This window comes from Anser cygnoides, chromosome 11, assembly GCF_040182565.1.
Source record: "Anser cygnoides isolate HZ-2024a breed goose chromosome 11, Taihu_goose_T2T_genome, whole genome shotgun sequence".
Classification (NCBI taxonomy): domain Eukaryota; kingdom Metazoa; phylum Chordata; class Aves; order Anseriformes; family Anatidae; genus Anser; species Anser cygnoides.
Window position 1 is genome coordinate 1,964,760 of NC_089883.1, and position 15,672 is coordinate 1,980,431.

Here is a 15,672-nt window from a genome sequence, read left to right on the forward strand (position 1 = left end):
GACCTTACCTGTAACCGAGAGCTTATGTGCGCTGCTGGAAACGTCCATTGTCATACCTAAGGACACCGCTGGCTCTGTATTCTCTGTGATTTCAAAACTCCAAATGCTTTCAGTTTCTGTCCTTAAATATATTTTTACAGTATCCTTGTTTGCTCATGAGCCTCAGTTTTCAAATCAAAGTTTATTAAAATGTCAAAAATAGAACTTACAGTTTCACATATGAAATATAGGGCATACATAGTACAGGTCTTTAGTAACAAAATAGGTGAATAATGCTTAACAAGCTAAAGCATGTAGGTGACACCACCGGTCATTAACATACAATCTCAGGTTAAGAAGATCTAAACACTACTGCATACATGCTCATACATATCTATCAAAGGGGGAATAGTTCAATCGAGAGTGAAGGAAGTAGGCTGCCTCCTTTGGGAGAGTGAACTAGATGCATCTCAGCAGCAGAGACCGGTGCGGACTCCTCTAGTGTCCGCATACCGGAGGAAACGTAAGATGAACCGAAACATTTATGGAATAGTATGTTATTTTCTTTTTAAAGCCTCATTAATCTGAAAAGACCTGAAGACCACAATTCAAGGGCCCCTCTGGGAACCTGACTTATTGCTAAAAATACAACAGCAACTCGGGCAAAGACTCCTGCTGGAGGAGTCCTTATTTTGCTTTGTGTGCCAGGGCTTGTTGCTCAGCTCTGAGATGAGTCTCTTGTTCTCACGTCAGTAACTGCCTCATTTCTAGCAATCACCAGAAAGGGACGTATGAAGGATTTAATATCTGAATCCATTATCGCCCTTTCTGTTAAATATTTGATTCATCTGAATATTCAAGAAAGACAACATAAATACAAGCATGTACATAATAAAAAACATATACTGAATTTCTTAACCATACCGCTCAATCAGCTACTATATAGCGACTAATTATTTCTCATTCTAGCTTACCAGCTTATTCGTGATATTCCATTCCTCCTACCTATCCAGTACCTTAGAGAACTAGGAAAGCTCACGGGTGTTTTGCGATATGACTGAAGTACTTCACTGAGCTGGGTTCTTCTCGCTCCTCGTGCTTTTTCTAGTTAGTAAATAGCACAAGGCGTGGATGCCAATACTTGCTGCTTGAGCTGGAGTCCTGAATATTCTTCAACCTGGAAGGGAGTCCTCTGCACGCTTCAAAGCATGTTGATCCTTTAGGGGAGGGGAAACCAATTTGCTTACTGCTTTCTCAAAGGTTACCCCGCAACCTTCTCATGGTAACTGTGGATAACCAGGGCTTTGAGGAAATGTCATACAATCAGATTTCTCCATCTTTGTATAAACACATGCTGATTCCTGACAATTAAATCAAATGGATAGCACTGGATTACTTCTAAGACAAGCTTAACACAAAATACACACTGCAATTCAGTTCAATACATTAATAATAATAAAAAAAATCACCACAGACATATAAAACCACAAGGCCATCAATATCATCTGCCAGCAGCCAGGCCCTTGTGTACGGCTACACCAATTAAAAAGAGTCAAAGTTCCTGCTAGTGACTCTCTACTAGTAACAAAAATGTATGAAATCCTGGTAAAACTAGCCAAGACTACCACTAAATGAGAAGATATTCCAGTACAGTCGTGTAATCTAAGCTAGGGCGCGGCTGATTGCATACATTTGTGCTACATATCAAAGCTACTTTAATAAAGTTTTAGAAAGAAAAGTAAAATCAAGAGTAAGCCACGTGTACCTCTGGGGCACCGCTGCCTCCAACAAGCTGCAGCCGAGTGCTACCTCTTCCCTTCCTTAGTGTCCGCACGGATGGCGTCATTAAGCACACTTCAGACCTGGCAGGGGAATTAATTTGCTTTCTTCTGTACAGTTCACCTCAACTGCGCAACTGCAAGGAAACAACCGAAACGTCCCTTGGATCACACCCTCCCCAGCCTTTATCTTCTCATGTGTTGCGTGGGGCAGGACTTTCCATTTGCCTTTATAAGGCAACATCAGAAACCAGAAAGTTTTTATGAATTAGTGAGAAGGCAAAGGGGAGGAGAGGAAATTAATACTCGAGTGAAGATAACCTCCTCTCAATTTGGTCTAACGGTACTGCTGGACTGCCTTGCATTTTTCATCTGAAGCCATTTTACTTAAGGGATGACGAGGTGAGATTAACCAAAGGTTTTATCCATCATCCCAATCCTGTTTCAAAAGGCATCTGTTAGCAGCGGCTGGCGATTCGCTATCTGTTATCAAACAAAAGCTGCAGGTCTGGGCAGAGAGGAAACCCAGCTCCAGCCCTCAGCTGTGCGGAGGTGATTCTGCGCGCAGACCTGAAGCCGAAGCCGGGTTACTGCAGCTTGTCGCCTCTGGGTCGGGCTGGGTTCCTGCACACGCCGCCGCATGTAACGAGCTTTCTGAGCCTCGAATTTAAGATGCCGTTTTTGGTGCTAATGCACAAGACACCAGAGAGCCCAACCTCCTCCATCATCATGCAGATAAAGAAAAGTTTGGTAAAATAAAGCAAATGTGACTTAACGCCACTCGAGGAAGGAATCCTGGGGCCATTTTTAGAGCAGTTTTTTTTCCTCTCTCACTAGAACAGCAAGTCAAATATTTCCACAGAAGTCCGCATAAATTTGTTTGCAACTATGTTAGAAAACTGCATCCGAAAGTACGTGCCTGATCAACCCACAAGGACAGACAGACCTACTTCTCCAGCGGCTAGAGAACGCTATTTTATACAGATGCTCTTATTGCACAAGTCCATGCAATCAAGAGATTTAACTAAACATTGCAAAAACTAAAAAAAAAAAAAGAAAAAAATCCTAGAAAACCTCCAGCGCTATGCCACAAGCCGTGCAGAGCACACAGTGAAAGCTCCAAAGTCCTGCAGGAGGCTGCTGAGACGTGCCTGCGTTGTCCCTGCATCATTCGGGAGCGCGCCCACCACTGAAAGGCTTCCCCAGGCTTTACATTTCACATACAAAATGTCATTTCTCACTTCTGGAAGAAAACTCCCTGCTAAAGCCTCCCCCATTCGCCTGGTAAAGTGGCCAGGGGGCTCCCGGTGGTCTCTGTGCCCAGCGCACCTCGGGCCCCGGGTCCAGAAGCGCCGGGTGTCGCAGCCCCAGCGGTGGGGCTGATGCAGGGCGGTCTCAGAGGAACAGGCACATCCCAAAAGCCTCTCCCTACAGACAGGCGGGTGCATGGAAGCTGCTGGTGAGTGTCTGGGGTCGCACAAGTCCCTTCCCCACCGGGGAGCAGGGCTCTGGCACGCAGGGAAACTTCCACTGGGCTCTTGGCCGCATCTGGGAGCCTAAAACTGTGCAGGACGAAAGTTAACACAAACCACCATAATGTCCGTCACAGTCTGTCCTTCCCAGAGCCAGATCTTGTGTCTCTGCCTTTTGGATATAGAAGGAAAAAAAAAATAAAAAAGATTTCCATAGGAAACTGATTATCGCTTTCTCCCCTCCCCCTTCCATTTTGGCACAAAGGCGTACGATGTTCAACAGAGATACAAAGGAACGGATAATTGGATAGCACTGACAAAGCTATGACACTAATTTGGCAAATCTGAACCATAAAAACAAGTTGTTGTATTTTTTTTTTTTTTCCAGTTGTGGAAGTTGTTTGCCATGACAGTTGCTACAGGGAAAAAGTATTAAACAGTCTGGAGCATGTATATTTAAAATGAACATTTTATAATACACGTAAATACACTCTCCCAATTTCTCCAGGCAAAACCACATCTCAGAGCATTTCGATCAGATGAAATACGTTTTTTAACTGAGTTTTTGTGTGTCTGAGATGCCCTGGTTCATGCACAGTCATGGTGACAGCGTGGGATGACCTACTGAACTGTGTTTTCTGCAAATGGCAGCAAGGGTCTGTTCACTCCCGTCTCTCGAGCAGACCTGGGCGCTGAATTCACTCTGCCCCTAAGACTTAAGAAGTGGCAGATACCGTTCGACATACTGAGAAAATAGAATACAAACTTTCTGTAGTTAATGTAAATAGACTGCACAATAACAAAGGCTTAACTTATCCAGCAAGAGCTCCCCACATCACAAATGTCTGTCTGTGAGCAGCTCCAGTCGAAAGTTGCTGCAGCAATATCAGAAGGTGCCTTAAGTCAGGCCTTTTGCTTCATGTAAATCCAGTCTGAGGCGCTCGGGGCATCAGCTGCATCTCTCGGGCACAAAGCAAGGCTCTGCCTCCTCGTTACTGGTCCAGCGTGGGAAACTCTTTCCTTTTTGGAGCATCGCTTGAGGAATTCGCTCTTGCATGTGCTTTAAATGTTTCTTCCCCCCCTCCTGCTGCAATCGCAGGGAGAACAGGTGTCCTCAGATGGAGGGAGATGGTAACGCATGAGCAAGAGTCATCCCAAAGTCCCGCCGTACCTGGCTTCTCTGAGATGCTGCATGACCCGAGGCTGGAGGTGTGAGAGGCAAAGGGAAAGTTCCCTCCCGGCCGGCTGGTGCCAGCGGCACCGCGACACAGCTGGAGGCAGAGCACTGGCTTCTCTCCGCTGAAACCAAGTCCGTTTTTTTCATCGTGATAAGCTTCAGCTTCATGCTAACTGCAATGGCCCATAGCATCGTAACCAAAGTGCTAACAGGTTCAGTGGAAGTGGCTTAAATGGGTCTTTAAGTTTCATTAAAAAAAAAAAAAAAAAAGAAAGAAACAAAACCAAGACAACCCACTTTGTAGCAGATCTTTTTCCTTATCACTTCAGTAACTGGGAGTTTGCTTTCTATGCCTTTTGCTAAGGGTTAAGCCAATTCCATTTTCCAGTCCTTGTTCCCCCCGCCCGCCCCCAGGAGATATTTCCTTAGGAGACGCTGGAGCAGCGGATGCTGGGGGAGCCCATCTGGGTGAGGACCTTGTCCAGCCACTGCAGAGGACCGTTGAGATGCAGTTCGATCCAGCAGGGAGTGCTGGTCACAGTCTGCCGCCTACAAGAAAGAAGGGGTGGGGGAGAGAGAGAGAGAGGGAAAAAAAAGAACATAAATGTGACTTACAAAACTTCACAAATGTGAAAAGGTTTTACAGCTACCGAAGCATTCTTTCCTGCTTAGACAATAGTCTTGCATGCGGGGCCAAAGGAATGTCTCTCTCCTCTTCAACATGCTTCTGGCCTATGCTGCCGGCTTCTTTAACACCCGATCTTTTCCCTTTACATCTCTTATCTCAACAGAAAACCTCCCCCTATAATCTGCTCGCTCCTCAGATTTCTGCAAACGGGCAGCACCTGACTCCCCGAAGAGAAAGGAAGGCTTTTATCTGAGCTACACCCTGGTTTGATTTTGCAGGCCTCGCGCCTCCTAACTGGTTAGCAACTTCAGCTGTTCACCAAGCACGTTCGGTTCCTCTGTGCCTGAGACCAGGATGTTCTCTTTTCGCCACATCTTTCAGTCCTGGCAGGACGTGGAAGTGACGGGGCCACCGCTCAGCCACCTGAATTCCCTACCCCAGCCCCGCAGAGCCCCTTGGGCAGCCAGAGCCGCTGCTCAGCACCCTTTCAGCACAGAGAGCAGCCCGGGGGACGTGCTGGGCCCCACGGCACGCAGGCAGGCCGGGCAGCGAGGCACAGATCTGGTATTAACGCGTGTGGTTTAAAGCCCCTCAGGAGCTGGTGGCTGTGGCCAGAGAATAGAAGGGGGACACCCCGCTGGGTCCGAGGACTTTTCGGTGCCACCGAGCACCTTCCCCTCCCTCTCCTATCTGCCTGTTGTTTGCCCTCAGGACCCCATGGAGTGTCTCCAGATGGCGAAGCAGGAAGAGATGGGGAGGAAGGGGAGGGAAGCGAGGCCGGGGCTCAGGGTGCGGGGCTGTGCCGAGGGACGGCAGGACTGCCGGCCTAGGCTGAGAGGCACGGACAGCTGCTGTGGAGGAGGAGGATTACAAAGAGAGAGAAACAGCCTGGAGACAGCCTTGTTTTACACCCGCATTTCCCACAGAAGCTGTCCTTGGAATCTGCCTGTGGGAGGGAGAAGCCAAAGTCTGCGGGGCCCTGGGAGAAACCGCTGCCGAAAGAGGGACCCTTCCCTGGGGGACAGTCCCTCTGCTCCCAGCACCATCCCTGACCCTTCGTGGCAGGACAGAGGCGGAGGGCTCCGGGGTACAGCTCTGCAAGGCTTTGGCCGAGGGCTGCAAGGCGTCGTGTCGACGGATCTGCATCCCCCTTCTGCTTTGAACCGAAAATGGCAGCGGCTCCCTGAAGGCACCCCACCCATTCCCAGCCCAGGCGCGGCCGAGCGGAGCTGGCAGGCGACGATGCCCCGAGGGTGGGCGTATGGGCAGGGCCCGTCCCATGCAGCCACCTAACGGAGCGGGGTTTGCATTACGGGGTGCCTCGTGGGCTGCCTGCGCAGGAGGGCCGCAGGGCAGGGAGCGCAGAGCAGCCCTCTCGCTCCATCAGCCTCAGTGGAGCGAACGAACCTCCAAGGGTGCAGAAAAAATGAAGTCCCCCTGAACCCAGAGCGCTCCCCTTTGCTGCCCAAAGCCAGGTTAGCACCGAGCAGTCCAGCAACCGTGCTGGCAACACCGCACAGAAACCCAGCTCCGAGGGGCTGCCGTGTTTCTGCCCTCTGCAAATCCATCACGGCAAGCTCTGCTCTGCCTTCTCCATGACTTCAGCCTGCTCTGCCGGCCTCTCGCAGGGCAGAGGAGAACCTCTGGATCACCGGCTGCTTATGCAATCGGCTTCTCCCCGCTTCCCTCCACCAAATCCCTGGCACACACGAGCACCGAACACCCCACCGACCAGACTGCTCACACGGCCGAGCAGCTGAAGCAGAAATCACTGGAACAGCGCTCTGGACGCAGCTCCCGCGGTAACGTTTTCGTATACGAATCAGTTCAACAAATAAACGTGCTCTGACAAAGGCGATCAGATGTAGTATTTTGTGGCAAGGAAATGAAGGAGCAGGAGAGCGGCTGCGGCGCGGTCAGCGCGAGCGTAGGGTTTCACGGAGTACAATACTCTAATGAGATAGTAGACTTTCCGTAAGTCATGCTCATCTGGATTTCATTACGAGCCGTGGCTGCGAGCCAGGGCTGAAAGGCTCTGGCCCGGCTGCAGGACGATTTCAAAACAAAATGGACTCCAAACATCTGGAGAAATGAAGAAAGCGGGAGAGTAACGTGCGGGACCCGGGCTCCAGCTGATGCTACGGCATCTCCCCCGTCTGCTGCGGGCAGCTGTGCGCGGGGCGCAGCGCAGACGGCCTCGCCGCGCCGCCAGGCAGGGGCTGCCCCCAGGCCTTAAAATAAGGCCACGGCTTTCAAGGGTACACTGCAAGTAAGTGTTTCAAAATCACATTTGGCCGAAATCCTCGCCAGCTTTTTCTCTCATAAAACAACATTCATTTTCCGATGAATTTTGTCTCCCCTACTTGTACTACCAAGCACTCATTTTACTCCCTTTGCTACTCAGGGATGTTTGCTTCTTAGTGCAGCAGCAGCACGAGCCCTGCAGTACTCTGCCCCTCACACTCTCCCTGTGTTGGCAGAATAACCACACCATCGATCCCAGACACCAGACCCCACTACATCTCCTTTTTTACCTTTAATATTCACTGGGAAAAACAGTGATCCTGCTTCTCCCACCGCCTCAAGTCACATTTAAGCAACTGCCCTATGACAAGCACTAAGAAAAGGATGAGGAGAATTAACAGTAATTTTGTGGCAACTCTAACAGTCCTTTCGCATGTAGATTTTCAAGCTGATCTGCTTTTATTTTAATCCCATTGGTCCCTGATAAAAAAATCAACAACCAACATCAAACCCAACCCATATCAACCAGGAAGCACTCACACTGATGGTGACCTGATAACAACGTAGACATACGACACTCAAACTATCAAATATACATCTGGTTTCAAGAAAAAAAATTGTTCCCACACAGGCCATCTGGATTTATCTACTGTGCTTCAGGTGAAGCTCTTGGTCTGCACAGCACTGTGACCACATGCACACGATTTTCCAAGTGTATCACATGATGCATGTTTTACACCAGTAGGATGGGAAGAATAAAATGCGACCAATGCATTCGCAACAAATACAAGCTATCTGCATTTCTAAGGAGACACCCTGGTAACTCCCCATCTTACAAGCTGAATAAAGAAGCTTTGCAGAACAGTTTCCTAGGCTGTGAAGTACGTGAGAGGCAAAGGCAAGCACAAGCACGGCGCAAGTTTCCTTCAGAGGCTGACCTGTACTCTGCTCCCCAGCCCTTGACGAAGCTCATCCGGATGGTGCACATTCTGGTCAGCTGGTACACGGCCTCGAAGCCCTGGTTCACTGACTGAGCCAGGAGAGCTGCGAATTCCTGGTTGTTGAAAATCTTCAAGTTGCATCCTGTGAAAGAAGAACACGACAAAAACCGAGGCATTAGCTTAACCAGATGAAGGAATCTATTACTGGCTGAGAATGGAAAGAAACTCGGTGCCGCTCCCCCATGTCCCCAGACCATGCGATAGCAGATACAGATTGCTTTAACAAAGGACTGCAGAAAAGGAATCAACGTCACCGCACATCCACAACTCATGGGCTGAGGAGGAAGAAAACCACGCTATGGACAGAGAACAATGAGTGCAAGTGCTCGCAGCAGACTGCGATCTGCACGGTCAGACTTGGGGTCCTCATGTGGAACCTCCTTCTACCTCCTTTACAACCATTTCCTTCATGTTTTAATTTAAGAGCATAACTATGACCATAATGCCAATTAAAAGCAGTTGCTACAGGGCCTGAAACAAAGGAATGCCCAGGCGAAAAAGAGGAACTCGCTGGCGCTGGATTTACGTGGTGGCTGTGAGCAGAAGTAACAGAGAAGTTCTGAAGTGAAACCGTTCTGGCAAGCTAGAAAACGGTTATCAGGGTTAAAAAGGCTCATAGCAGAGCTGTTTCTGCTATAATCCTCTCTTAAATTCAAGTGTGATGTGCGAAAGAATTTTCCTTTAAAACTGAAGTTGTCCCTCCAATGTTTACTCACAGCTGAAAGGGCTGAGAACAACCTGCTCAACTGTTCTAGGTGATAAAGGTGAAATATAATCACATTCATCATGGTTAAAATAAATAAAAAAAATACAAAACTCTAAAAACATACATTAACTAAAAAAAGCATCGCCATGCTTGCTTTCTCCCAGATAACCAGAAACAAGTTAAACTCTGAAACTTGGCGTGCAACTAGTGCTCATTTGGGATTACATATGGGCCAAGTCTGAAAAACAACCATTTGGACTATGATGAATTGTTTTTTTCTAAAATCACTTCTGAGCCTACTCTCTTGGGCTGGACTCATACTGTCATCTGTTTTGGGTCGAACCGCATATAGCAAAGCGTAACCGCATTCAGCGGCTCAGCAGCTGCAGAAAAAAACTACAATTTCTGTGACCATAAAAGAGCACAGCCCAAGAGCATCTTGCAGAGAGTTTGAAGGGAAGCCGTGTCAGGCATATTACAGTTTTCTAAGAGGAAAACAAGGGTGAGAGCATCAGGGCCAGGCTGAGCACAGAGAAAGAGCTGTGGCAAGGAAAGCAAAGGAGCCGATCAGCCTGCCAAGCTGTTCAGACCACAGGATGGGATGGGAACAGGTCACTCTGTGACTGTGCTGGGTAGGAGGAGGGCTACGACGTGGTCTGGTCAACATGGGAATGAAGAAACTGCTTCGAAACCAACAAAGATTTGAAGATGAATCTGAGAAGGCAGCCAAAGACTGTGGCAAAAGTGCAGAGAGCTGGCGTCCAATAAATGTGCCTTAGATGAATCTACAGCGGAAATGTGGGTTGTTTATGCTTTCAGATGTTGACTCCAGCCCGGGTGGACTCTTGTGATGTGGCTGGAGAATTAAGTCATGTTTGTAGCGCTAACAGCTGCTTCCTAAGCATCTGAGAAAGGAAACCCGTTAACATGGGCCAGAACTTGTAGTGTACAGATCTCTAAAAAAAAAAAAGACAATCTTTATTCAAATATTTCTCCACAAAAAAGTTAGTTTTTTAAAATACATACACACTTTTAACTGTAAAAAATAAGGTTTTGTAAGCCTAGCTAAATACCCTTTGGAAAGGCATCTTCCCATCCTATCTCTTTCATGTATTTAACAAAAAAGTGTATTTTTCCTAGATAGCTGCAATCAATTCTCCTGCAACCTTTCAGCATACCTCAGAAGTGTTTGCTGTAACCAGAGCAACAAAGTACCTGTAAAGGGGATTTCCCTAAAATAAAACTCATTCACAAAAAATGGGAAAAATGTTTTACTACAAACCAGAAAATAGTAGCAGTTTAAATTATTATGAGTTAATCTAAATTTAAAAAAAATCTTATATTATCGTATTTTAATGATACAAATAAAATTATAAGCATAACTATCAGATAATTACAGTATTGACTGATAAAACACTGCACAGAGCACGTGGCAGATTCTGCTCCTACTTCCACACAGAACATGAAGAAACAAATACTTGCTGGAGCACACACAGTAGCTTCCCTTATTAGTACCTTCATCCTTTAAGCTAGTGAAAATTCCCACGCTGAAGGTGTCAAGTCGCTTTATTTGCATGTGAGAAAGCGCAAGTTTCTCTTTACTGTCACGAGCAGGGGTCAGCAAATCCATGCCTACCTTGACAAAGCGCTTGCTTTCCACAGCAAGCCCCTGCCTGCAGAAGGCGAAGCCTGCGCAGGACGACAGGCGGGGCGCGCTTCCTTACCTGGGGGAATCTTGCAGACTGTTGCTGGGTGCCAGCCGTAGCGCTGGTTGCAGTTGGGAGACTGGACAAAAATGGCACTGTCACTAAGGCACTCAGCAAACACCTCGCCGCCAATGTAGTAGAGCCTTACTCCTCTTCCTACAAGACACACAGCAGAGTTTCGGGTTAGTTTAGAACATTCATCTGCAAAAACTGGAGGAAGAGTTAGCCGAGACAGACAATCTCTGCATCCAAGAGATCTCAAAAAGCAGCTGAGCTATGAATGAGGAAAATGAAACCCACCTCAAAACCACTCTCTCCAGCCCTGCTGTCAGTGCCAGCCTGGGGCTGCACGATCTTACCACCTCACAGCCTGCTCATTCCAAATGTGCACAACTCTGATATTTTCCATATGAAGGTACTATTGGCTAACATACGGTCTTCAGCCTTATCCAAAAGGCATCACAGCTGGATACAGCTGTTTGTTTATTTATTACTTACTGATTTGGAATTAAATTATACAATGTTTTCAACTAGTTACATTTTCTTGAGATTACATTTGTAAACCAGGACAAATATCTATTTCCCATTTGAGTTTATACACATTCCTAAATTCCCAGTTAATAAAGAGACAAATTTCAGGAATACATCTTCATTACTCAAATAAATATTTTCTGTGGTCTTGCACTGCTATTTAAAAATCCTGCTTTCATTCTTCCATGCTGCATAAGGAGCCTGCTGTATTTCAGGATTGATTTCTGAATCTTAGCTTGCTGCTTGTTTTGTGGGTTGCCTTTTGTTTGTTTATTTATTTACTGGTGCTACAAATCATTTTAAAAACAAGTAAGGAAGGATCCTCCTGTAGAACTTTACTGCCCAGAAAAGGAATAAAGGGGAACAAAGTCAGGACAAAGAGCGTGTTCATTTCTGACAGAAACCAGCAGAAAACAGAGCAAACCATAAACAATTTTGCCTTTCATTAAAATTGCATAGATCTGGGATATTCTATTTAGCACCAGCTTAACCGAAAACAAAAATGAGTCTTATCTTACAGTATAAGCAAGGAAAGAGGAAATTGAGATGAAAATTAAGTTTCCATTTTTAAGAGAACAGTAAGTTCGAAAATAAAAGAGTGCAGGAGGGAAAAGGAAAACACAAGCTAAGCACTAACATCCATTCAAAAAAAGTTCTGAAGAATGTGTGTAGAAATTTAAATTCTGTCTATCTCTATTACATTCAGTGGTTTTAGCATTCCCCAGTGCTTTTTTTTTTTTATTATACTTTTATGAAAGAATACAATTAGTGTTCCTTTATGGAAGACTAGCCTGCTAAATCACCATGAATATTCAAGTATCACGGCGTTCTAAAACTGACCAAACTGCATGCCAGGTGGGTAACCAAAAAACCTCTGCATGCAGGTCTCCACCTTCCACCTTGAAAAGCACCAACGAAAATAAGGAAATAGAAATTACCAATGTGTCGTCTCGTGAGTTCCACTGCTGCATTTCTGTTCACGTTAGACAGCAAACCAAGGCAGAAGCGTTCAGAGTTGGATGGGTCGGTGAACCCATCCACGGTCATAGAGGGCTGGGAGGCGTGGAAAGTCTCCCCCACTCGCTGGTTGAGTTCATAGTAGGATATCGAGCACCAGAAAGCTGGCTCGCAGTAGGTAACAGGCTGCAGATCTGCACAAAAACAAAAAGCAAAGTGAGTCACAGGCCCTCAGGAGGGGAAGGGGGGAATGAAGAAAGCACTTGTTTTGAAATATCGTTCTGCTTCATTCCTTGGGCTCACTCTAACAATCAAACTTTAATTACTTGACAGATTTTAATGGAGCGCAGCTAGAAAGTTACATCATCCCTGAAGCTTCTGGCACATGGAACAATCACAAATACTCAAAGATATTAGTCACTTGGTAAGTGGGGTGTCACTAAGCTATCCTCATGCTTGGAGAAAATCTTAAATAGAAAACTAGCTTTTCGATGAAATGTAGGACCACTTCGGGGATGCCAGCACCCTAAAAAAAAAAAAAAGAAAAAAAAAGAGAGAGAGAGAAAAGGAAGCAACAGAAAACCCTAGAAAGAGCAGACCACCAATCTGCTTTCAATGACACAGAACCCCTAATCCTAATTCTGTGCACTTACACCAAAGTAGCCAGCAAATAAGGCAGTCCGACTTTTGTTCTTACTGACTCTGTTACGATCTCTCCAGCACTGCTGAAACCAATAGAGTTGTCTGCAGTACAGACCAAACTGTCTATAATAATGCCATCAAAGTAATTTAAAAATTAGATCCTTTCTTCCAGTCTGCTTGATGCCAAGTTTTCAAAAGAGAATCCATTTCCCCAATAGATGACGACCAATGTCTTGTACTGGGGCTAGTGTGACAGCCTGTGGACCAAGTGAAATTAGTTTTGTGAACAGACCGAGGCAGTCTCAGGAAGACAACAAACGCATGAAAGGTGGGGCATTCAAATGGCTTTGGATGATTTGTTTAACTGCTCACTGAGAATTTTGCTAGTAACTTCAGCAGAGGAAGGCCCAAGCCAAATATTCTTGGAAATGCTGCACTCGATGGTGTCCAGTCGTACTGTGAGCCACGAATCTGCTGAGCAGAGAAAGTGGAAAGCAGACTAAGCTAATTGATAGGCGCTCTATTTCCCACATTCAATGCAAGAAATAAAAGCCAGAGAAGAATTCCCTTCATTCCCTCCTCCCCACCCCCGATTTATCACTTCATCCCCGTTCACCAGGTGCTTGACCGGAGAACAGAGCAGCTTCCCATCTGGCCAAGGGGTAACACCACCGAGCAAAACGCAGCCTTTTCCCTAGGCTTCCCCATCTGTTGCTCTGGAAAGGCTTAGGTGAATCTGGGCTTAAGAGATCAGCTCCTTCCCAGCCTCCTCTCACCCTAAGAGCGTCTCTGCAGGGGTCTGAGAGTCGTTTTTCATCTGGTACCTGCTTTGCTCTGTAAGCGTCGGTTACAGGCTGCAGCAGCCTGGCTTCAGCCAGAAGGCACGATGGTTTCCTCTCCATTGCTGTGACACCTGAGTTCCCAAAGCAGCTAAAACCCAGAGAAATGCTTTTGTTTCTGCTTTGTTACAAGCTCTGCTGACAGTAAATAAGGAATTGAATAGAAGTGTATCTGGGGAACTCCATCAATCCTTAGCAGATCTGCAAATCTGTGAATTTTGGAGCCTTTACCCATCCCCAGCTTCTTTTACAGTCTCTATCTTTCCTTAGCTATATCACTTGAAAGAAAAACGTTCTGTCATAAGCAAAGCCCAATGTTTTTGTTCTTCTCCACAAATTACACCCACAAAAGAAAAAGTTTATCTTCCCCTAAAGGAAAAGGACGTACTGCCCCGAGCAAAAGCTAGCAGAAGGCAGCTCAGCAGAACAGGAGTAGTTACACCAGCGTAAGAAATCTGTGAAGCATACCTGCTGTTTCTTCACGTTGTAAACTATTTTGATAGCTTAAAGCAAGTCCCTCTCCTGACATGCACAGACGATGCCTTTTTCTCTCGTATTACATCTTGGTTGTCCCATTGGAAACTGCCACACCAGGTCTATTTTTCCACTGCCAGCCTCATTTAATCAGTCGGCAGTTGCAGCCTGCAGCATTGTAACTACAAGTTATAAAAATGAGGCCTATATTGCTCTCTGAGGTTTCAGAAGTGGGGATACCCCATCGAGGGATGTACAGAAATTTTATTTCAAGCTTATTTGCAATTTGAGGACAGACACAAACCAAAACCAATCCTATTTTAAAGAAAAATTCATCTCTCAAAAAATGCAACCACGCTTTTAATGGTGCTGCATTCTCCTGTGATTTGTGGTCTGGGGCTTTAGCGTGAGCTGTCATTGAATGGGTGAGCTGCATTAAAATCACGTAGATCCTGCCTGAATCATCTCCATACATTTTTAACTTTGTCTTGCTACAGCTTTGCTTTCATAAATGTCCACTGCCTGTTGTCATGCTACCCACATTGCATCTTCTCTGTAAGGTCAAAGGACTGTTCAGATTCAGAGTTAAAAACTTGCTGGGTGCTTTGCATACTCTACAATGTGCTCTAACTGTAAGAGTAGTGGTTATCTCAGTTTCAGTTAATGTTTTTGATACACAACGTATATCAGAAGTTACTGATTTATGTTATCCCAGCGCATTACTTGCAGCCACATTAGTTCTGACTCCCGCAGAGGTTAAGAGATAAATACGCGTGCACACTTCCCCTCTGTGCTTTGAGGAGGAGGGCTGTCTTTTCCCTGCTTTGGGAATTAGTGTTTCAACACAGAGAGTCACAGAGGCTTACGTTCCTGATGGATTTGTCCATAGGGTATGTGCTTGTTTCACTTACAGCTTTTGCGTCAAGTCTTTTGCGGAGCAAACCCTGACAATGGATTTCCTGTACACCAAGGGACTGCCTCACTCCAAAATAATACGCATGCAACCTCAGGCCTGGCCCTCGGCCAGCGTAAACTCCCTGACTTCATTCCCAATGTCCACATAACGCTGGCAGCTCTGCTTTCAGTTTGGTTTGCTGTATTTTTTCCAATTCAAATTTCAGTAACACAGAGGAGATCATTGGATATGTACAACTTCCATTTAAATCTTTTGTTTGACTACTGAAAGTGTGGACCCAACGCTTCCAGAGCAAATGCACAAGCTGAAAGGAGAAAAAAAAAAATCCCCAAATGTTACTTGCAACACTTTTTGTGCCCGTGGATGAAAAGGGGAACTGAAAGTCCCTAAGTTCCTTCAGTCCCATATTACAGAGTTACAGCTTTATACTGAAATGCATTGCAGCTCAAACAAACCTCGCTTCTATTGTTCTAGTCAGTTTGCCTCATGCTAGTTTATTGTCTTCGTAATTCTCTGGAACACAGCCATGGGATGGAAGTCCAAAGTTCAGCTTAGGCAAAGTAAACTGTCTTAAAAGCTTCAGGCAGTTCTGTTCAAATAAGCGGCCAGTTGCAATACCGTG

At 46.0% G+C, this 15,672-nt stretch overlaps 1 protein-coding gene across 4 annotated transcripts in view; it reads right to left on the bottom strand.

Moving 5' to 3' along the window:
• Window positions 1-161: 161 nt before the first annotated feature.
• Window positions 162-15,672, bottom strand: part of SMAD3 (SMAD family member 3) — a 75,563-nt gene continuing 60,052 nt past the window's right edge. For 3 of the 4 annotated variants that reach the window (XM_013193229.3, XM_013193232.3, XM_048046219.2), the window contains exons 6-9: window positions 12,161-12,373; window positions 10,710-10,847; window positions 8,217-8,361; window positions 162-4,955 (exon numbers count right to left, since the gene is read on the bottom strand). In XM_013193229.3, coding sequence (XP_013048683.1) covers window positions 4,832-4,955; window positions 8,217-8,361; window positions 10,710-10,847; window positions 12,161-12,373 — 620 coding nt within the window. In that variant the 3' untranslated portion in view covers window positions 162-4,831. The remainder of the gene's footprint in view (window positions 4,956-8,216; window positions 8,362-10,709; window positions 10,848-12,160; window positions 12,374-15,672) is intronic. The other variant, XR_007157613.2, reaches the window with a different exon arrangement.